This window comes from Penaeus vannamei, chromosome 26, assembly GCF_042767895.1.
Source record: "Penaeus vannamei isolate JL-2024 chromosome 26, ASM4276789v1, whole genome shotgun sequence".
Lineage (NCBI taxonomy): Eukaryota > Metazoa > Arthropoda > Malacostraca > Decapoda > Penaeidae > Penaeus > Penaeus vannamei.
Genome location: NC_091574.1, coordinates 23,699,729 through 23,722,414, shown reverse-complemented (window position 1 = coordinate 23,722,414; position 22,686 = coordinate 23,699,729). Strand labels below are relative to the sequence as shown.

Here is a 22,686-nt window from a genome sequence, read left to right as displayed (position 1 = left end):
AGTTTGCTCCACTATATTCTGAGGCTATAAGTTTTTGGTAAGTCCAACCTAATTTGAAAACCAATTAATATTCTCAGATGTAATGGTAGAATTCATGATGTCTCATATGATGAAGAAACTACCCCTGGAGCTGTTCCTCCTGAATGTGAGAATTGTTCACCGTCTCCTCTGCTACCAAAAGCGTAACTCAGTCCGACTGCCTTACAACTGGAAAGACTTGTGGGCAGCCCTGATTGCTCTTGCCAAATTCCTTGTCACCAATGAGGCATATCTGGCAAAAAAAATGAACATCTTCCAGTTAGCACATCAGGTAAACGAATAGCAATGAATTATCTTCTCTCACTAATATATATATATTTTTTTTCTTTGCAGTAGCTTATGATTTAATTTTCCTTTGTTTTGTTAAATCTTTTTCATAAAGTGTGTATTCTGACTGTTTGTAATGGGGTTTTCAAGATATTTATTTTATTTTAACATTAAATTATCATCTGTGTTCATAATTGTGGTGAAATTACTAATTAATTCACACATATGTTACTTGTCTGGTTAATATATAAGCATCTCCACACAGGTCATGAATATTTTCAATTTGTTCATCACATACGGTGACACTTTCCTCTCAACGCCATCAAGCTATGATGAGCTCTACTATGAAATCATGAGGATGCACCAGGTTAGATCTCTTTATTGTCATGTATCATGTAGGGACATGAGGTAATTTCTTGCATGACACTTGGAAATACAATGAACAATTGATTCTTTTGTACTTGATAAAGATCTTTCCTTCTGAAAGTGTAATTAACTTTTACTTTTTTTTTTTGTTTGTTTTTAACCTGCAGGTATTTGAGAACATGTACTCCATGAGCTTAAGATATTCAAGAACAGATGGAGATTACAAAGAAAGTGCACAAAAGCTCACAAACTCACTAGGCAATGTCAGGTGAGTTCATGATGTGGAGAGAGTGTAGCGATGTTGTGTGAACAGTTAAAATAATGTAAGAACTGCTGCTATTTCTTTTCAGTCTATATTAATTTGGTTCTCTTTTTCATCAGAATAAACTTTTGCCTTGGTTTCTTTAGTTTTTTAAACTGTGTTATCTTAGAAGATATCTAAAAGTAAATGAAAACAGGTTTTGTTTTTGCCTCTAAGATTTTCTTCAGAACAACAAATTAAAACAACCATTTTTGTTACAGATCAATAATAAACCACTTCACCCCCAAGTTAGACAAATGGAGTCAGGAACATGGAGTATCAACACTAACAGAAGAACAGGTTGGTAAAACTTGCAAGTAATATAAAGGTGGAGAAAAATATTTATATACAAGAAATGATAACATTTACTCAAATAGATTGACAGTATATGTAGGAGGCCAAATATTTTCATAACAATTCACAGTATACAGTAAATACCAGCATATTACATAAAAATGTCAATTGTATTGGAAGTAGTCCAGTAATAAGAACAGGTGACAATTCTTATTAAATGTTTGCCAGGATATTTTACACTATTGTACAGCTCTATTTATTTCTGGAAGCACTGTATATTAAAGCTTTGTTCATTTTGTTTTATCTTTATGAAAAATATAGGTTCTAGAGGTGGTCCGAAATAACTATGACAGCCTCACCCTCAAACTCCATGACAGTTTAGATCAGTATGAAAAATATGCCGAGAAGCCTCAGCATGCTAATTTCTTCACAAACATGGTAAGGGCTATTAGTGCTGTTTTAAGCTGCATATGAAGGTATAGGAAAGAAGTATTTAACCCAATGGAGACAGGTAATTGCAATGTCCGCTCCAATTTGTGTTGTGAATTTTATTTACACATAAATGACTCAAGTGCTGAAGTACCAAGGATTCAGTTAGTAAGTGTACCCTGACCTCACATGATATTGATATCATTATTATTGTTTTTATATATATTTTTTTGTTTTGTTTTGTTTTTTCTAACATTTTGATTACTGTGGTGTTTTAATAATACTAATAGCAATAAGAAATGTGATACAAAAATCTTTCCAAAATTAAATGAAAAGGGTAAACAGATGAGATCAGGTAGGACTGGTAATTACCTCCGAGGTGACTAAGCTCTCTTGGAGCCAACAGTGTGTAAGCAAAATTAATCATAAAATCACAGTGCACGTGGCATGCATGGAACTGTCATCCTGGCATCATTGGGTTAATTCTTTTCATAGTACCCCAGCATTTTATTTTCTGTGTACATTCGTTTTTATCTTGAACTGTTAATGAACATTGCTTATGCATATAATGATGACCATTGCTTAAGCATATAATGATACAAATAAATTAAACAGTTTATGACATGATTATAATTTTCTTTCAGATATTTTACATCCTTATGAGTAACTTGATATGTTTTATTTTCAGGTAAGAAGCATACTCAGCGATACGAGACAAAGCATTGATTTTAGCGCCTTTGAAAACTTAACAATATTACAAGAACTGAGCCAGTCAACATAGATATTATAAACTAGTGAAGATTTTGCAGTTGCAGTGGGGTGGCTATTAATTATGGTGAGGTTATTTTTCTGAAAAGGAAAAATGTAGTGTTCTTCAGTATAAAATGAGGAATAAATAGAGGGGACGTGTAATAGGTGATTCCAGAATTGGGAAAAACATTTCCCATTGAAATAAATAAAGTAGTGAACACAATGTAATCAAGACTATTACACAAAAGGATATGGCCTTTGCAGAGTCTTTGTACAAGTGGCTTATACTCATTTTATTTATTTTTTTTATTTTTTATTATTATTATTATTTTTTTTTTTACAAAATTTAAGAATATTTTTGTGTTCCAGTAGAGAACAACTTTAGATATACAGTTCTATTTTTTTCTTTGAATTCTACCTTAATTCTTTTCTCATTCATACATTAGAGTAGTCTTCCTTCTTTGTAATTAAAGCTGTAAGTGCCAGTTACATACAGAGGGGTCTTCCAATGATCCTCTGTATTTCTAGGAAAAAAATATAAGGGCAAAACTAGCCCTTCTCTGTCATATGCAAATTGTATAGATAATATTATGTTTATAACTATTTTACTCAAATTCATCTCTTTTTTTTTTCTCTCACTCCCTCCCCAAAAATTTCATAGTGAGTATATTAGTCTTTTCCCCCAACAGCATCATAGTTCACTGCAGTATTATAACAAGGGTAGTAAAGTATGCTATTGATTCCCTCTAACTATCTTCCAGCCAAAGAAGTGTAAAATGCTAAAAAGAAACGTTGTGTAGAGGTCATGATAATGTCTGTTAGGTTTATGCTCTTTTTAATGAACACCGATTCTCATTACTGAATTAATGTGTTTTTCAAAAGGGAATGCAGATCTAATGGCACCTGTCAGTCTGTAGTGATCACCGAGACAGTGTCACACTAGCTCACTTTTTGCTTATGTACTTATAACTGTGATGACATGACATGGTGAGGTCATCTCCCTCTCTCTCATTTCTCTCCTCTCTTCTCTTTTTAAGATTATCATGATCATGTTACAGCTAGTTCATCTTCCTGAATAAGCCTGGCATGTTTGGAGAGGGACATACACTCTACGAATATCCCTGCTTTAAATTATGTGTATTATCCTCATTCTTCTAGGAGGATCTTTTGAGATTTTACTTACGTATGTAAAAAATAATAATAATAATGATAATAATAATAATGGTTGCAGTAAGGATATGCATCTTGAAAAAGGACCAATTAATCTGTTAGGATTCAGAAAATAGGTGACTTCAACTGTGTTGTCCATGTTCCGAGTTCTTAGTATTTTCTCATGATGCAAGAAAACAAATATTTAAGAAATATCTGTAAATAAAAATGTTACTAGTGTGATGCTGCCTTTATACTTTTCATGAAACAGGCTAGTTGCACTGGGCATTAATCATGACCTAATGTTGTTCAAGGGAAAATGGGATGCTGATTTTGATTTGCTAGTTAAGGTGGATTTCTGTTTTTGATTATTATTATTGGTATGATATAAGGTGTCATGGAGAATCTGGTTAATTTTTTCTTATTCATCTTGTTTGTATGAAAGTCAAAGCATATATTGTGTGTTCAGGCTGATGCACCTCTCTTTTATGTGTAATTAAGTTATCAATGATTTGATTTTGCTCGTAGTATAAACACCTAAGAGGCAATACTGTGTATAGTGAAGAGCAGTCATATGTGAGGTAAATTTACCATTACACTACACTGGAGAATTTAAAAACTATCCAGAAATAGCAAGAAAAGCATCAATGAAGGGATGATGATTTTCAGTGTAGTGTAAGACAGTAAATCTCTCTATAATGTATTGCATATTGTCTCAGATTATCAGCTTAAGATCCTTTTGTTGATTAGCTGGTATAATGGACTTCAAAAAAATTCTGATTTTGACTATTCTCTTTCTTGAACAATTTTTCCCCCACTCTGTCTCATTTTGACTTTGATAAGCTGATGTCCTGCATGTATATAAAGCTTGTTTTTTTTTTCTCTGAGCTGTATCAAGGTAATTGAATGTAAATGTCTGTGTTGTGTTTTGGTCAGCATTTTGAATGCTGATTGATACCCGAAATGGGAGAGAATCTATATATTTTTATTTTATGGTTACATTATCCCTGGATTTGACTGTAACACTTTACCAAAGGTAGAGTCTTAATATTTGTCTTTGAAGTTGTCAGTATGTGTATATATATATATTTGTAAATGGAAATAAACTGATCATACTTTACTTATGATTTGTACCATAAGAGACACTTTGACTTTCATGCTAATTAATTGAAGGAAATATATTTATTACCTATACAAACAAAACATCTACCAAAGCAAGAGCAAGGCTTAAGAACTTGGTATGGGAAAGCAAAGAAAAAGCTTGTAGAGAGCTGTAGACATCCCTAACGCTTTAGGTTTTAACAGCTTGCTATGACAGATTTTCAAATGTAATGTATAAATTTATATATAAAATATTTATACATAGGAGAGTGTAGTAGGTATTATTTTAATAACATGTGACCTTGATACTGTAAATTTTGAAAATAAATTTCTATGGTGAACAAGTCAGTATGAATTACCATTCTTTCATTCTTGCATAAACTGCATTTGTTTTCAAACATGATGGCATAATTCAAACCAACTATAATTATATGAATGTTAATTGTCATTTTCTCCTGTCATACTGTAAATGAAAATTAATACCAAAGAAAAACAAAATTTCCAATAAAATCTTTTACTATACACAACACTAGAACTATATGTGTTCCAAGGATACACAGTTATCTCTTGTCAAGTAATGCATAGGCATGTTTAAGCCTCTCTATAGTCGTCTCCTTCCCCAAGATAGATAGCATCTCTCCCACAGGTGGTCCTTCCTGGAATATAAATTTGACTTGGGTTACTGATTTTTGTATTATGGTCATTGCTTAGATAATTAAATATTTTCAAGGTTGTTCTGTTACTTTTTTTTTCTCTCAACTAAGCAACCCATTTATACTTTGAAGAGGGCTCTGACAATGTAATTTTAATTGCCAACAATCTACCTGACTGGCTATGCATTTGTATTCTGAAGTGAAATGATACCTAATAATTTCATTATCTTTCATGAGCTGCATTAAATATCGGCATCTCTCTGTACCCAATGTCATCAATTTTAGGGGGGAAAAAAAGCATGAAAAAAGAAAATCCAATCTAGTTCATTTATGCACCATGAAAAGTTGACCACCTTTCTGCTCTGAAGTGAATCATCTCTTTAGTATATTTCCTGGCCATGTTTCCTATCCTGTGCAATTATTTTCTAAGAAAGATTCTGCAACCAATATGTCACGAGACCGATGCCTCACCTTTTGACCACTGATAGCCATCCTCAACAGCTTCATCAGAACTGGAGTTTTCAGCGAGAACCACTTTGCCACCAATTTTACATACTTTGGGATCTGCTCTTTTGTAAATTTTTCAGGTGGCATGACAACAATAGTCTCTAGAAAATACTGCAAAACATCAGCTGAAAGACAAATACAAATATCTTAATGGTGTATCTATAAAAAGGAATATCATACATAGACATTATATCTGCATCTGTAAATGATTTACCAGTACAAAATGAGGTTGACAATATAATCCACATAACATCTGTACCATTCATCAAAGATCTCAGACTGACAAGCAGACAAATAAGGTTTAACATCTGTAGTTAAGTGGACACTTGAAAGACTTGTCAAGCAAATATTTAAGGTGTTCAACATAATATTTGGATACTGATTGGATCAACATGAATTGCTCTCCACAATGGAAGATAACTAAACTCCTTGTATCATTTAATTAAATGTCAATAGTCTCAGGAAATAAAAGCAAGCTGTTTCCTCAAGTAACTAAAATAATATATATTAACATCCTATCCCCAGTGTTTAATTCACAGCAATATTCATGGCAAAATGTCATCTACCTGGGTGTATTACCATTAAATGACAGTCCAGTGAACTGTATAATTAATTCCAATACTTAACCAATTCTCGTAAGTGGAGAAAAAACAAAGAAATGCAACAGTTCAAGAATGGCTATCTGTCTTAATAAGAAAATCTACCATCTAGAAACTTAACTCTACCTCTCCAGTAACTCCAAATGTAAAAGCCACTCTAAAATTACAAGTAAAGATGGTGACTCCTAGTCTAATATCCAAAATAAACTGAACTTAAATTAATATCACTGCAACAGCACATCCAACACCAACCATGACTGCACGCCATCTCCGGCAGCTGGTCAAGTGGAAGCTCCTCTGGAATGACCCAAATATATGTGAACTCTGGGGCAGTAAGGTCATCAAGTCTTGTAATTCTCTGCTGACCCCAAACCAAAACACTTGTTAGATATTCTGTGGTGAGGACACTCTCTTGGGTAGCACAACACCTATGACTGGAAATAAGAAAAAATGCAAAAAACAGATGGGTAAAGGTCTGTAAATACTGTAAAGCACATATTAACCCAATGCTGGCAGGAATGGCACGTACGTACATGCTATGCCCATTATGAGTTTATTTTATCATTGTCTTTACACATAGATGGCTCCACAAGTACTAAGTCACCAATGAACCAGTTACAAGTGCTACCTCACAAACTCAAGGAATGGTGAAATCAGGTGACGTCACAAGGTCTACTAGCTGACTCCTGGCTAAACACTTGTAGAGCCATCTACGTGCAAAGACACTGCACAAAACAATAATACAAGCACCACTACATTTTCCTGGTAACTTGGCATTGAGGACAAGTGTTTAGCTTGCATGTCAGTGGGGTAAAAAAAATAATAATGCATGGTGAGAATATGTGAATATAATAAAATTACAAGAAATTAAGGATTAAGGATGACTAGGAAGGAATCAGCAGAATTTTAAGATACTGTCCAAAGGTATCTAAATACTGATACAATAAGTGTGATCAAAATATAAAGCAGGAAGGGACACTAAGGTACTCCCTTTAAGGGGGCCGTTGTAACGAAAATTTTCAAAAATAATCTTTTTTTTTTTTTTTAATCTCCTGTAATCTGGTGGGATTTGGCAATCTTGTGACGTAATATTTTTGCTAAATATGTAAAATTGGAGTTATGACTTATGTTTACAATGTCGCATCCATGAAAATTTACTTGACAAATTTGTTTTTTTTTTCATATTTTTTTCAGTTTATTTTGGAATTCTCTGGTAGCTAGCTGGCAACTCTGTTTACCCATCAGCTGATCACCAAGCCTGGGGCTCTGGGAGACAAAATTCCACCCGAAAATCAGAGAGAAAGGTTGTCAGCTCCTACCTCCATAACACCATATTGCAGAGTAGGCCCATATAACAAAGTAAGGGGACAATACTAACTGTAGATGTTATTCTATTATTTAATAACCGTAATATGATCAGAAATACTCCTTAATCACAGCTTCAATAGTTTTTTATACATTTAAATACCTCACGTGGCCAGGTTAGGTACTGGAAAACCTGTGTTGACAAGCGGTAATTCCACAATTATGTGCAGTTATTACCATTAGTACTTGGCAAAAGGAGGGGACAATGTACCAGCTACACTTCAGAATACCATGTGAATGCAACAGAATGCAGCAAGATTGCCGCAGAGATTAGAATTCTAAAAAAAAAAAAATAAATAAAAATAATAATAATAATAATAATAATAATAATAATAATAATAATAATAATCGAGAGAAATCCAAAATTTCAGAGCCCATTATCTCAAAACTACACTTTTGTCAACATTTATCAGTATTTTTAAAATTCATTATAAGACGGCATTTAGAAAAAAATAAATTCCCACTAATCTAAAACGAAATTTAAAACTCTGGTCTTTGCTATAGACTATAGGTGGTAATTTTTTCAACAAATTTGTTCAATGGATAAATGCCATTTTATCCATTGAGGCTGTGATTGTTCAAAAACTTGTTTTTCGTTAATAACTTTATTATTTTTTATCCAAATTATACGAAACTTGGTGGTGTTTATCACTTTATATGTATGTATAACATATTAAGAAATCACAAATATCCGATCATAACTGAAGAACTTTGTTCTCGAGCGCGACGGCCCCCTTAAATGGAAATGCTGTTCAGTGTTGGTTCAGATATAAGAAAATCTTTGAAACTTCTTTTTCTCTATTGCATATGTCTTTACCAGTTTCTATGCCAAGATTGTAACACTCATAAAAAAAGGAAAAAATTATAAGCACTACAGTTCACAAGTGTTCTTCACTGTTTTAATGTTTAATGTTTGAAAATAAATGTGCTAGACATCAAAGGTCATGTAGCACTATGGTAAAGCATTGCATCAGAAAGGGCAAAGGGGAGTTAAAGATTACAATAAAACATATTTGTGTTAGATGTCAAAGGTTTAAGAGCATTATAGGATAGTAGGGTAGTGAAAAGGGGGAATAGGGGAGCAAGTGAATTAGAGCAGAAATTAGTATAAAGCGGAGGGTAGGGCATTCGAGTGAATTACAGTGTATCTGTCACTGGGGAAGGTATAGGAAAAATGTTCAAGGAAGAATAGAGATAGATGTTGAAGAGTAAGAGAAGAATCCGGGGAGAGGGGACGGTGTTATATATCAAAGATTAGAGGGTGTTGTAAGAGAGTATGTTAATGAAAAGAGAAAGGAGGGAAGTAAATGAAGTAGAGCAGTGATTAATAAGTGGGAAAGGTTAAGAAGGTAGAGCAATTAAATAAATTGCATTGTACCTGTGACTGGGGAAGGAATAGGGATAAGAGGTGATATTGGTAGATATGGTTATATAACATGCCCATGGCTCCCAGAGGCCATTTGTGACTGACACAAAGCCAGCCTTTCATCCTTTCAGCACGGCTCTCACACCTTAGGAATGGGATAGAAGAAGGGAATAAAGAAGATACGGAAGAGGAGGGAAGAGAAGAAAGAACTAAGCAAAATTAGTTGAGGCAAGGGCTGAGGGCCAAGGTAGGTGTAATCCTCTACATTGGGTCTCAGTCCTCGTCTCCTAAGCCCTCCCATAACGACAACGAGCTAGGTTTTGGGAGGGAAGTGCTATTCAAAATTTTCCAAGGACACCAACCTTATTCCATAAGTGGTTTGTACAAGATGCCGCAGTTCGTCTACTAAAAGATCTCGTTCTCCTGCAATCTGTAGTCGTCTCTGAAGGTCCATCTGATTGAACCAATTAATTTTCTCCATATCAAGTCGACAAGAATTAGTTGTCACCCTAGACAAGCAGAACTGAAACATGAAGGAGAACTACTTCAAAACATTACACTTTCAAGCAGATGTTTATTTTTCAATATTTGAAGATAAAGATGAGTATATCACTTATCAATATTTGTAGACACAGACGCATATGCAAATACTTTTAACCATCACAGATAGCTGAAACTTTACAATACTAAGACGTGAGTAAAAATATATACCTACTATAGTAAGATATAAAGAAAAGAAAATATCAGTCAAATTAAACTACTATTTCAATTATCCGCGTTACTAGGGATACAGGAAGGGGACCAATCGTTTGCGTCCCCCAGGCTGTAAACTGTATTTCAGTGTCTATATGGTATTTAACAAGGAAATTTTAATTTAATCTTTCATTTATCTGTTTATTTATTTACTTAGCCCTTTCCACTCTCCACTCTCCTATCCTCTTTCCACTCTCTCTCATCTCCTATCTCTCATCTCCTATCTCTTATCTCTTATCTCCTATCTCTTATCTCCTATCTCCTATCTCTTGTCTCCTATCTCTCAACTCCTATCTCCTATCTCTTATCTCCTATCTCTCATCTCTTATCTCTCATCTCCTATCTCTTGTCTCCTATCTCTTATCTCCTATCTCTTGTCTCCTATCTCCTATCTCTCAACTCCTATCTCTTATCTCTTATCTCCTATCACTCATCTCCTATCTCTCATCTCTTATCTCTCATCTCCTATCTCTTATCTCTTATCTCCTATCTCTCATCTCCTATCTCTTATCTCTTGTCTCCTATCTCTTATCTCTCATCTATCTCTTATCTCTCATCTATCTCTTATCTCTCATACCCTATCTCTCAACTCCTATCTCTTATCTCTTGTCTCCTATCTCTCATCTCCTATCTCTTGTCTCCTATCTCTCATCTCTTATCTCCCATCTCCTGTCTCTTATCTCTTGTCTCCTATCTCTTATCTCCTATCTCTTGTCTCCTATCTCTCATCTCCTATCTCTTATCTCTTGTCTCTTCTCTTATCTCTTGTCTCCTATCTCTCTTCTCCTATCTCTCATCTCTTATCTCTCATCTCCTGTCTCTTATCTCTTGTCTCCTATCTCTCATCTTCTATCTCTTATCTCCTATCTCTGGGGGACCAATCGTTTGCGTCCCCCAGGCTGTAACCTGTATTTCAGTGTCTATATGGTATTTAACAAGGAAATTTTAATTTAATCTTTCATTTATCTGTTTATTTATTTACTTAGCCCTTTCCACTCTCCACTCTCCTATCCTCTTTCCACTCTCTCTCATCTCCTATCTCTTATCTCCTATCACTCATCTCCTATCTCTCATCTCTTATCTCTCATCTCCTATCTCTTGTCTCCTGTCTCTCATCTCCTATCTCTTATCTCCTATCTTTCATCTCCTATCTCTCATCACTTATCTCTCATCTCCTCTCTTATCTCTTGTCTCCTATCTCTCATCTCCCATCTCTTATCTCCTACCTCTTATCTCTTGTCTCCTATCTCTTATCTCTCATCTATCTCCTATCTCTCAACTCCTATCTCTTATCTCTTGTCTCCTTTCTCTCATCTCCTATCTCTTGTCTCCTATCTCTCATCTCCTATCTCTCATCTCCTGTCTCCTATCTCTCATCTCCTATCTCTTATCTCCTATCTCTCATCTCCTATCTCTTGTCTCCTATCTCTCATCTTCTATCTCTTATCTCCTATCTCTCATCTCCTATCTCTTATCTCCTATCTCTCATCTCCTGTCTCTTATCTCTTGTCTCCTATCTCTCATCTTCTATCTCTTATCTCCTATCTCTCATATCCTATCTCTTGTCTCCTATCTCTCATCTCCTATCTCTTATCTCTTGTCTCCTATCTCTTATCTCTTGTCTCCTATCTCTCATCTCCTATTTCTTATCTCTTGTCTCCTATCTCTTATCTCCTATCTTTTGTCTCCTATCTCTTATCTCTGTCTCCTATCTCCTATCTCTTAACTCCTATCTCTCATCTATTTCTTATCTCTTGTCTCCTATCTCCTATCTCTTATCTCTTGTCTCCTATCTCTTATCTCTTGTCTCCTATCTCTCAACTCCTATCTCCTATCTCTTATCTCCTATCTCTTAACTCCTATCTCCTATCTCTTATCTCTCATCTCCCATCTCTTATCTCTCATCTCCTATCTCTTATCTCTCATCTCCAATCTATCTTTCATCTCCTATCTCTTATCTCTCATTTCCTATCTCTCATCTCTCATTTCTTATCTCCTATCTCTCATTTCTTATCTCTCATCTCCTATCTCTTATCTCTCATCTCCTATCTCTTATCTCTCATCTTCTCTCTCTTATCTCCTGTCTCTCATCTATCTCTTATCTCCTGTCTCTCATCTATCTCTTATCTCCTATCCCTTATCTCCTGTCTCTCATCTATCTCTTATCTCCTATCTCTTATCTCTCATCTCTTATCTCTTGTCTCCTATCTCTAATCTCTTGTCTCCTATCTCTTATCTCTTGTCTCCTATCTCTTATCTCTTGTCTCCTATCTCTCCACTCTCCTCTCTCTACTCTCCACTCTCCTCTCCTTTTAACACTCTCCTCTCTCTCATCTCTTTTCTCTTTTCTCTCTCCTCTCTCCACTCTCCTCTCTCCTCTCCATTCTCCACTCTCCTCTCCCTTTTCTCAACTCTCCACTCACCACTCTCCTCTCTACTCTACTCTCTCCTCTCTCTACTCTCCAATCTCCTCTCACCACTCTCCTCTCCTTTTAACACTCTCCTCTCTCTCTCATCTCTCTTCTCTCCACTCTCTTTTCTCTCTCCTCTCTCCACTCTCCTCTCTCCTCTCCATTCTCCACTCTCCACTCTCCTCTCCCTTCTCTCAACTCTCCACTCACCACTCTCCTCTCTCCTCTTTACTCTCTACTCTCCTCTCTTATCTCTCCACTCTCCTTTCACCTATCTTCCTTCTCCTCTCTCTCTCTCTCTGAAGACATCCACATAGCATCCACATCCATGATGTGGATGTAGATGTTAAGAGTGATGCAGATATCTTTGGATGTAGATGCAATTTTATATTTTCATTCTATATCATGGAAAGTTATTTCATTACTTTGATTACAACAGAAATGTATGCCTGTAAAGCATAGAGGGTTTGCATAAATAAGAATGTAAACTTTCACACATACATTATTTATAGCTGGATCTATAGTTACTTTACACCTGCTGTTAGTTATGTCAATGAAAAAGGGAAATACAAAAATGAGGATCCATTAAAAATACCTTCATTTCATTTAGTAGTACTTAAATTCTCATAAAAACATCAGACCAATATATAGAATTATCAATCTAAATGTTTCCCACCTAACAAAATGACACAAACTACAAGACAGAAGACAAGAAAGAAAGAGTTCCCTTCAAAGATGCATTACAAATATCTTTCTTTCTTTTCCTAGTATTGAAATTCACATAAAATAACATTACAATATGAGTTCTAGTATATGGAATTATCATTCTAACATTCTCCCACTTGACAAGGGGGGACAAGACATAGTGCAAGAAGAAAATATAGATTTCCCTTACCCTCTCAGTCAGTTCCTCCACAGTCATCAGTGCATTGTGGTCCCTGTCCTCAAAACCCCCACCAATATCAGTCACAAAATTGATGATGGCTTCAGGAGAATACCCCTGTGCACGGAGCCGCTCAATGTGTAGATCGCCCTGTCTCTTGGAGAGCTTTGTGCCATCCCTGTTCTTGATCAGGGGAAGGTGTCCAAACTGTGGGGGCTCCCAGCCAAATGCTCTGCAAAGGAGGTAATATTATCTTTGTAATTACGTATCAGATGACATCTTTTTTTTCCTAAAATATTATTTCAGGGTTTTCCTTTTTTTGCTCTAAAGTGAATCATTAATATAAATCAAAGCAAAACATTAATGTAAATCAAAACTATATCACTACACAAATAAATAATAATAAATCAAAGAACATATCAAAGGAAGAAAAGACAGGGGGCTGAGGAGGCAGAGGAGGAGGACATTTTAAAAACATGAAGGGAACAACTATAATCATCATTCATACTTATACAGAAGCAGATGTTTGGGTGTTGATATCTGCCACTCCACACCCCGCAGCACATGCGTAACCTCCATTAGATGATCATCCACAACATTAGCAAAGTGGTAGGTGGGAAATCCATCTGACTTGAGTAATACAGGGTCCCCTTCCTGCTGAGCCACATTATATAAAATTGGTCCATAGACCAAGTCATTGAAAGGCTCAGTTATGTCCTCCAACTGTTATATGAAGAAATGAAGTAAATGAAGCTTAGCGTGTTTATTACTCTTACATAAAGATGAAAACCTAGCTTGTGGTTTTCGTAGGTAATAAAAAATATACTGGATAATTTTTTCAACATTTCTGCAGAACTTGAGTACATGAAAAAAGGGGGTAAACATTTCAAATTCTATCATTGCACAGAAATTAAGATTATGTAAAGTCAATTAAAGTCTCAATCACTTATGAAATAAAAATACAAATCTCAAAATACAGAATACTATATTACCTTAAATCTTATACAATGTGCCCTTCCTTGCTTCTCAAATTCTTCAATCTTAGCAAAAGAAAGAGACCTACACCTGTTGTCATACTTGGGAGTTTCTCGTCGCCTGAGAGCATCTTTCCGCAGTAAGTCCAGTCTCGTATCCGTACAGAAACATTTATAAGCAGATCCATTCTCAAGAAGAGTTTGTATGTGTTTCTGGTACAATTCTATACGTTCTGACTGCACATAAGGTCCTCGTGGACCAGAAAGTAATGGAGATTCATCAGGAGGAATGTTGGACCAATTCAAAATATCTTCAAGCTTTCTTGCAGCTTGAGGAACTAGGCGGGCTTGATCTGTATCCTCAATCCTCAATATGAACTTCCCATTATTAGATTTCGCAAAAAGGAAGTTATAGAGAGCTGTTCGTAATCCACCTAAGTGGAGATGTCCTGGAACAAACCAAATTTCTTGTTAATATGATAGAAAAACCATGAGTCTAATTATCATTGGAAATCTAAAGCCCTGCTCTACAATGATTAATTCAACCTTGAAAGTTAATGCAAAAGATGATGTCTTGTTCACCTGTTGGACTTGGAGCAAACCGTACACGAACTTCAGAATGGATCTGATTTGATAATGAGAATTTCCTCAGCTGGGTGCTCACGGCTTGCCATCTGGAGTGTGTGATCTTGCTGGCATGACGTATGTGAGATAACCAGGTCATGCTAGACCTGGCAAATAAACGAATTAAAAATATACGGCTTTTGAGTCCATTCATCTATATACATTTACCTTCAAACTATTGTAAATACAATACAACTATGTACAAAGTATTTTCCAGCCTACTACCTTAACAAAAATTTCGTTAACATGTAATAATGAACTAAAAATTAAGGCAACTGAAAAGGCAGCACTTAATGTGCAGATAAACATGACATATATAATTGTTTCCATGAATTTAATATCCAGACATCATATTTCTCCTATACTCGTTGTACAGTAAAGCATCAGTTAGGCAACAGTTGTTTAAAGATATTATATAGATATAATTATTTTACCGAAATACATTGGCCCTTGAACCCGGCTGACGATTTGTTTACAACCAGAGTTCTTGTAACTGAATCCGGATGCGCGGATATGTTCTTACGAAAGTAGACTTACAAAAGGTGAATTATCTTCATTTATTGAGATTTGTGATTACTTTCGCCTATTGATAGTATGATATGGTTCATTATTTGTTCATATTGCCAATGAGCTCTTCTTTCGAATTCGACGTCAATGTTTGATGCTTTTCTGCTGATGTAACAAGGTGACAACAATTAGTTCACGATTTCATCAAAATTCGAATGGCTGTGGTTTATATATACCAAATGCTAATCGAATCAAAACACTAAGTACCTCATCAATGTACCAATTGTATTAATTTTCTCAACCAACTTTCACCTGGACGATATTTTTTTCTAAGAACACATAAACATTTTATTCTGTATACTCACTGGATTATTTTTCAATATTATAACATACTAAATGTTGATTTTATATCCTTATGACAATCACATTAGCAGGATGCTGATATATAACTAAAAGACTTTTTTTTTAAGTAAATCATATCCTAAAAGCACGAACATTGACCTTCACCCTTAAAAGAACGGAAATTTCTCGAATCCACGGTTTGTTTATCTGTGCAGACGAAACTCCGGATCAAAACGCACGCCAGAAAAGATTAGTTATATAAAACTACAAACTGTTGCTGTTGCCATCGCCTTCAACCAGTCACCGTCAATCTGGAGGAGAAGAGAGAGGCGGTTGTCCACGGCCCGAGTATGGTAAGAATTGGGAGTGAAGATATGCATTTTGTGGTGAAATATGCGGTAGTGAGGTTTGTAGAAGCTGGGATGTGAGTTGTGTGGTAATTGCAGCGTTTACTGGATTTATTGCAGTGGTGATGGTTTGTGTGACTTTGCTTTGTTTAATTTTTGTACAGTCTGATTAGGCATCAGTGAAAATGATTAGTGTTAGGTAAATATCTTTCAGTAAGGCATCGGTTGTTACGACTACCAAATAAAAGGAGGAGCATTATAATGAAAAAAATTTCTTCAAAACAATAAGTTTTTGAGTATTTGAATGTATTCTTCTCCAGTAATATATCTAATCAAAATCCACATCACCTTAATCTTGTTTGATTAAGGAATTATTTTGATTATTTTCAGAATGTTACACACTTAGAAAATATGCACTGATAGTAGTACTCATACTCATGAAACCAAAATAACTAGTACTTAAATAATATGACCCTAAGAAGTGAAGTTGTTGATCTATAATATGAAATTGGTGAATCAGTGTTCTGTTGGAAAATAGTTATGGCTGTTTGTATATTTATGATTTCTCTTTTATCTTGCTCTTTGTTAATAAATACAATAGAATTATAAATGCATATGATGTTTGCTTTAATCCTAGCTCTTCATATCTAAAGTAAATTCAAGCTATTGATGTCTTTGGAAGTCATATCAACTATCTGTGTACCATATGTAGAGAACACAGGAAATAATTAGAAGTATTATATCAGAAATTGCCATTTGGTTAGCATTTACTTAATTACAGTTTTGAAAGTCCATAATGTATCAGTAAGTATAAGATGTGATTTAGCTAAAGATTTACTATTATGATGACTATTTTTCTTTCAGGCTAGTGGTATGATTTTGGCTGGCCTAGGCCTGGCCACCGTAGGATTTGGCGCTCGTTTTGTTCTTCGCACAATGCCCAACTTGGGAAAGAAGATGGCAGATGCAGTTACCAACATGCCAAAGCTGGATAGTAAGGTATGGAAAAACTCCTCTTATCACTGTTGTTATATATATATATATATATATATATATATATATATATATATATATATATATATATATATATATATATATATATATATATATTTATATATTTATATATTTATATATATATATATATATATATATATATATATATATATATATATATATATATATATATATATATATGTAGGTTTGTTTATATGCAGATGCAGGTATAGATTTGGTGGAGGTATTTAGTTATAGAAGTGTAGGTCTCTATATGAATCAGTTTGTGCAATTCTTTTAGAATTATTGAAGCATTTTATGTGGGTGATAAGCTAAATGTGTATTTATTGTTATTATTATTTTAGTTTTAAACTTTTATTTGACTGTATTTATATAAGTAAGATATTCTTTATTTGTAATTCACATATGTTAAAGTTGTGACTTCATAAGTAAAGGTGTTACCAATGTAATGTGTACTATCTCTAAAAAACTAAACTATAGGTCCTGTTCATCTTTTTCATTTCAGAGTCTGGCTAACAGTAGATATTACAAAGGAGGATTTGAACCCAAGATGACAAAGAGAGAAGCTGCTCTTATTCTAAACATTTCACCCAATGCCAATCAGCAGAAAGTTAGAGTGAGTTAGTTTTTTTATTTTCTTTTTGATTTAGAGTAATACTGTCAGATATTAGTTTTCATGTGCTGTTAGTACAATCATATAGCAAGGATATTTCTGAGTGCTGCTAGATATTTTAGGTGTGGGGCATACAATTCCTCATATGAAACATTTTAGGATTTTGTGTGTGTGTGTGTGTGTGTGTGTGTGTGTGTGTGTGTGTGTGTGTGTGTGTGTGTGTGTGTGTGTGTGTGTGTGTGTGTGTGTGTGTGTGTGTGTGTGTGTGTGTGTGTGTGTGTGTTTTATAGTATCCCTTTTGTTTTTTCTATCTGACCCTCCCTCTCTTGACTGTATTCTTTATAGCTTTGCTTATTCTTTTTTTATATCACATTTTTGGTTTAAACAGATGGCCTACAAGAAGATGATGCTGACAAACCACCCAGACAGAGGAGGATCTCCATACATTTCAGCCAAGCTCAGCGAAGCAAAAGATCTCTTGGACAAATAAATACACACCAGAATGCGAACTTTGACTTCCCTCATAGCTAAAAGTTTACTCTAAAAACTGTTGTAGCATTGGATTTCACTGATACAAAACTGAGGTACTAGGATATGGGGGGAGGAGGGATTGATTCAGAGTAACTGGTTGTCAAGTATAACATATTTTTGAGATAGTTTAAATGGTGATATTTTGATGGCAGTGATATCTGAGGATATATCATTGGTAATGTCAAGTGACTGATTATATTATAAACATTAGAATTTGTTCATTCACTCGGTTAATTGTTATATGATTCTACATGCAGTTGTATATTGTAAAGACAATATTCTCATAGATTATGGTTGAAGCTTCCAATGTTTTCATATGATCCGAATCCACAGTATCTTGTATGTTACTGGCACATGCTAGAGACATCAGACTGGATCTTCAGAAGTTGAAATGCTGATATTGAAATATTATTGATGCTATAAGGTTTGGAATGTAGTTCTAGATTTATATTGTATGCAAATGAGCAAATGTTTACTAAAGGGGTGAGATATCTTGATATTACATTTCATTTTTATGTTAAAATGTTACTGTAAATATATTTTTAGATATATTTATAATTTGTTTTATTCTGATGACCACAAATTTAAAGAAATGTAGTGTTAAAAAAATAATTAAATAGTGATAACAAAGTTTTTTGTAATTTGCATCATCAAGAAATACAGGAGAACATTTTACCAACTGTGTTGTTAATTCACCACTAAAAACATGGTAAGTAAGAGGAGAACTCACTCTTTGGACTTTGAATCTGCAGGCTTTTTTGTTTGTATAGTATTGTTGCTCTTGTACAAATCGCATAAAAGCAACACAACAGTAATGCCTTTGCAATACAAGTGGTTACTAGTTATCTCCAATTGTCTATGAATCCCACAAGCTGATTCATATAGAGTATTTGACCAGTTTCTAGCTCACCCGACTTTTAAATGTCATGCTAAGTGTAAATTCACTTGTATAGAATGTTATTCTGAATACTCACTAATAGAATGTAACAGAAATACTGGGAAAATTCTTTCATAAGATATACCCTTCACAACTCTGGTTAAAGTGTAATTTCAAGCACCCTAAAGTACCCATATATCTCAATCTCCAATACGTATGTGACACTATATATAACATTCCAGAATATGTATAATAAGTTCTTACAAATGTGCCAGGAAGTAGTTATTAAAATTATATTTCATGAAGTGCATTGGCAATTAATTAAACCAGAAATTATAATAAAACATGAAAGGGCAGCTTAAGTAATGGAGGGAACTGAATTTACATTTTATTATGAAAACTTTACCAAGACGTTCTCCATTCGTAGTGTCATAGTTATTTCAATATATATGTAATCAATATCAGAGAGGAGTACTTTGAAGGAATTGTACAAGACGTAAACAAAAAGTGTGAGTTCCGCCACTTCTTTTGGGATTGCATTTGCCAAGACCACAGTTTAAGTTATGAAACGTAAGTAGTTAGGCTCTGGCCAAGGTCTATACACTTGTATTTCTATTTAAATAGATCGGTTTTCAATGCCATGTTATCTTAAACTAGTGTACGACTTTTGGCTTGTAGCACATTTAATCATCAACTTTTTCCTTTACCCTCTCTACCTTTCCGCTACCGCACCTATAGTTGTTTAGCACATTTATTTTGCTTTGTAAACATTAACCTCATGTACCACAATGGAACCACATTTAGAGCGAAAGGGTAATTCTCAGCTTATAATTAACGAAATAAGATGGTTGCAGTCACAGTCATTACTAGATACTGTAAATTTGTTTTTCTCTTTTCCTTTTAGTTCATCATTGCTTATCTATAATTGCGAGTGTAGTCAATATGAATCTCACTGAGCCTTGAAACGGCGTTCGCCAAACAGACGGAAGACTCTGACAGACTATTGCAAATACTGCAGACAAAGGCCTCATCGCTAGCACCGGCGTGTGGTTTGGCAAAATGGAACCGGTGGAATTGTCCTTACGCTATTTAAAAATACATACCCGCTATGTGTGTTCCTCAAACACTTTCTTCAGTATACCCCAAGTATAAATGTTGACCCTTGCTTATATTGTCCCCCTCTTTACCCCTTTCCCTACCATGCTATCCTGTAACACGATAACCTTTGACATCTAACGCAGTTTATCGTAATTATGAACTCATTTTTACCCTTGTCACCACAATACTTTACCTTGGTGCTATATGACCTCTGATGTCTAGCACATTAATTTGTTTTAGCCATTAATCATTAACGATTGCGTATATTGTTGTAAAGCGTGTATTGTAACATCACAGGAGATGTGTTTTTCCCGCACCTGGTGTAAGAAGGAAAAGAAGGTAAATAGGAAAATTAAGATTTGATAAAAATGGACAAAGGGTAAGAAGCAGAGAAACAGTGATGCCGTTTTTTTTCCTTGTGTATTTTTTGTTCTTTTATCACTGTTGCTTTTGTTATCATTGGAATATTTGTTCTCACTGTTATTCTTCTTAAGTTTCATTATCTTAGTGTAATGATGATGTGTAATCTTATCGATGCTGTTTTATTATTATCATCATTATCATTATTATTTGATAATAATAGAAGTTATCATTATTATCATTATCAGTATTACCACTTATTATTATTAATATAATAATTGTTACGATTATTATTATAATTATTATCATTTTTATTACCACCATCATCACTACTATTATTATTATCATTATCATTGCCATTATGATTATCATTATTGTTGTTGTTGTCTTTATTGTCTTTATTAGTATTGATACTATTATTGTTATTATTAGTAGTAGTATCATTGTTGTTTTGTCATCATTGATGATATCAACATTAATATTATCATTATTATTATCATTATCATTGTTATCATTGTCATCAGTCATTATTGTTATCATTATTATTATTATAATCATCATTATTGTTATCATTGTTGATATCATTATCATTATTGTTATTATCATTATTATTATTATTATTATTATTATTATTATTATTATTATTGTCATTAATATCATAGTATCAACAATAATATCAATAATGATTATTATTATTACTATTATCATTATTATTCATAGTATCACCTTTATCATGATTATCACCATAATCCCCATCATTATCATTATCGCCATTATCATTACTATCATTATTATATAATGCATAAAATATTGGTATGGAAAACGAGACAAGAACGAATGCCAGTATACCATACGACTTACGTTTCTCCTTCCATCCCTTATTTATATTATTTCTCTCTGTCTCTGTCTCTCTCTCTCTCTCTCTCTCTCTCTCTCTCTCTCTCTCTCTCTCTCTCTCTCTCTCTCTCTCTCTCTCTCTCTCTCCCCCCCCCCTCTCTCTGTCTCTCTCTCTCTCTCTCTCTCTCTCTCTCTCTCTCTCTCTCTCTCTCTCTCTCTCTCTCTCTCTCTCTCTCTCTCTCTCTCTCAGTCTGTATTTCTGCGTATATTCCATCTACATTTCTATTTATTTCTATTTACAGGTTTTCAAAAATAAGGATTCATTCAAATTCGCAAAGTTTATTTTCTATCAGTCGGGGAAAGATAAAGGAAGAGAAAGATTCGTTAATAACCAGTAAAGCCTAAAAGGAAAAAAAATAATATTTGAAAAGACGAACCAATGTTGAAAGTAATCAGACCCAAGAGCTGATCACCTGCGCCGGGAAGGGTGGATAAGGTTTGTAAAATGGGATTGATCTGTTCGTGTCTTCCCTCCTACTCAATTCTCTGTCTGTCTGTCTGATTCTCTCTCTCTCTCTCTCTCTCTCTCTCTCTCTCTCTCTCTCTCTCTCTCTCTTTCTCTCTCTCTCTCTGCCTTTCTCTCTCTCTCTCTCTCTCTCTCTGTCTCTCTCTCTCTCTCTCTCTCTCTCTCTCTCTCTCTCTCTCTCTCTCTCTCTCTCTCTGTCTCTCTCTTTCTCTCTCTCTCTCTCTCTCTCTCTTCCTTTATCTCTCTCTCTCTCTTTTACACACACACACACACACGGAGGGGGGGGGGAGAGAGGGAGAGGGGAAGAGAGAGAGAGAGAGAGAGAGAGAGAGAGAGAGAGAGAGAGAGAGAGAGAGAGAGAGGAAGAGAGAGAGAGAGAGAGAGAGAGAGGGGGGGGGAGAAAGGGAGGAGGGAGGAGAGAGAGAGAGAGAGAGAGAGAGAGAGAGAGAGAGAGAGAGAGAGAGAGAGAGAGAGAGAGAGAGAGAGAGAGAGAGAGAGAGAGAGAGGGGGAGAGAGAGAGAGAGAGAGAGAGAGAGAGAGAGAGAGAGAGAGAGAGAGAGAGAGAGAGAGAGAGAGAGAGAGAGAGAGAGAGAGGGGGGGGGGGGGGAGGTGCTTTTGAAGACTGAAATCCGGGAGTCATTCGTTAAGTATTCCCCGGACACGCCACTGACTGTACCGGGTATTCCCGCTGTCCCTCATGCCTGAGATCAGTGTTAATGGGTCATGAACATGTGATCTGGCGCTGGAAAGGCATAGATGTAGTTATTGTATACTGTACAGCTTTTTCCCCCATTTTCTGATAT

The 22,686-nt window shown here is 34.9% G+C and overlaps 3 protein-coding genes across 5 annotated transcripts in view; 2 read left to right on the top strand and 1 right to left on the bottom strand.

Moving 5' to 3' along the window:
• The window catches only part of LOC113803622 (armadillo-like helical domain-containing protein 3), an 18,385-nt gene extending 13,348 nt beyond the window's left edge, over positions 1 to 5,037 (top strand). For all 3 annotated transcript variants that reach the window (XM_027354422.2, XM_027354421.2, XM_070140201.1), the window contains exons 10-15: positions 78 to 310; positions 572 to 673; positions 840 to 940; positions 1,195 to 1,273; positions 1,589 to 1,705; positions 2,385 to 5,037. In XM_027354422.2, coding sequence (XP_027210223.1) covers positions 78 to 310; positions 572 to 673; positions 840 to 940; positions 1,195 to 1,273; positions 1,589 to 1,705; positions 2,385 to 2,477 — 725 coding nt within the window. In that variant the 3' untranslated portion in view covers positions 2,478 to 5,037. The remainder of the gene's footprint in view (positions 1 to 77; positions 311 to 571; positions 674 to 839; positions 941 to 1,194; positions 1,274 to 1,588; positions 1,706 to 2,384) is intronic.
• Positions 5,038 to 5,194: 157 nt separating this feature from the next.
• On the bottom strand, positions 5,195 to 15,326 carry GluRS-m (putative glutamate--tRNA ligase, mitochondrial). The gene is made up of 9 exons (XM_027354423.2): positions 15,266 to 15,326; positions 14,790 to 14,938; positions 14,226 to 14,656; positions 13,742 to 13,956; positions 13,246 to 13,465; positions 9,549 to 9,709; positions 6,708 to 6,889; positions 5,821 to 5,981; positions 5,195 to 5,352 (listed from the first exon to the last, which is right to left on the bottom strand). The coding sequence occupies exons 2-9, from the start codon at positions 14,929 to 14,931 to the stop codon at positions 5,257 to 5,259; spliced, it is 1,608 nt and encodes a 535-aa protein (XP_027210224.2). The 5' UTR covers positions 14,932 to 14,938; positions 15,266 to 15,326; the 3' UTR covers positions 5,195 to 5,256.
• A 542-nt stretch (positions 15,327 to 15,868) lies between these two features.
• LOC113803624 (mitochondrial import inner membrane translocase subunit TIM14) lies at positions 15,869 to 18,743 on the top strand. The gene is made up of 4 exons (XM_027354424.2): positions 15,869 to 16,033; positions 16,892 to 17,026; positions 17,547 to 17,657; positions 18,043 to 18,743. The coding sequence occupies exons 1-4, from the start codon at positions 16,031 to 16,033 to the stop codon at positions 18,142 to 18,144; spliced, it is 351 nt and encodes a 116-aa protein (XP_027210225.1). The 5' UTR covers positions 15,869 to 16,030; the 3' UTR covers positions 18,145 to 18,743.
• The last annotated feature ends 3,943 nt before the right edge of the window (positions 18,744 to 22,686 follow it).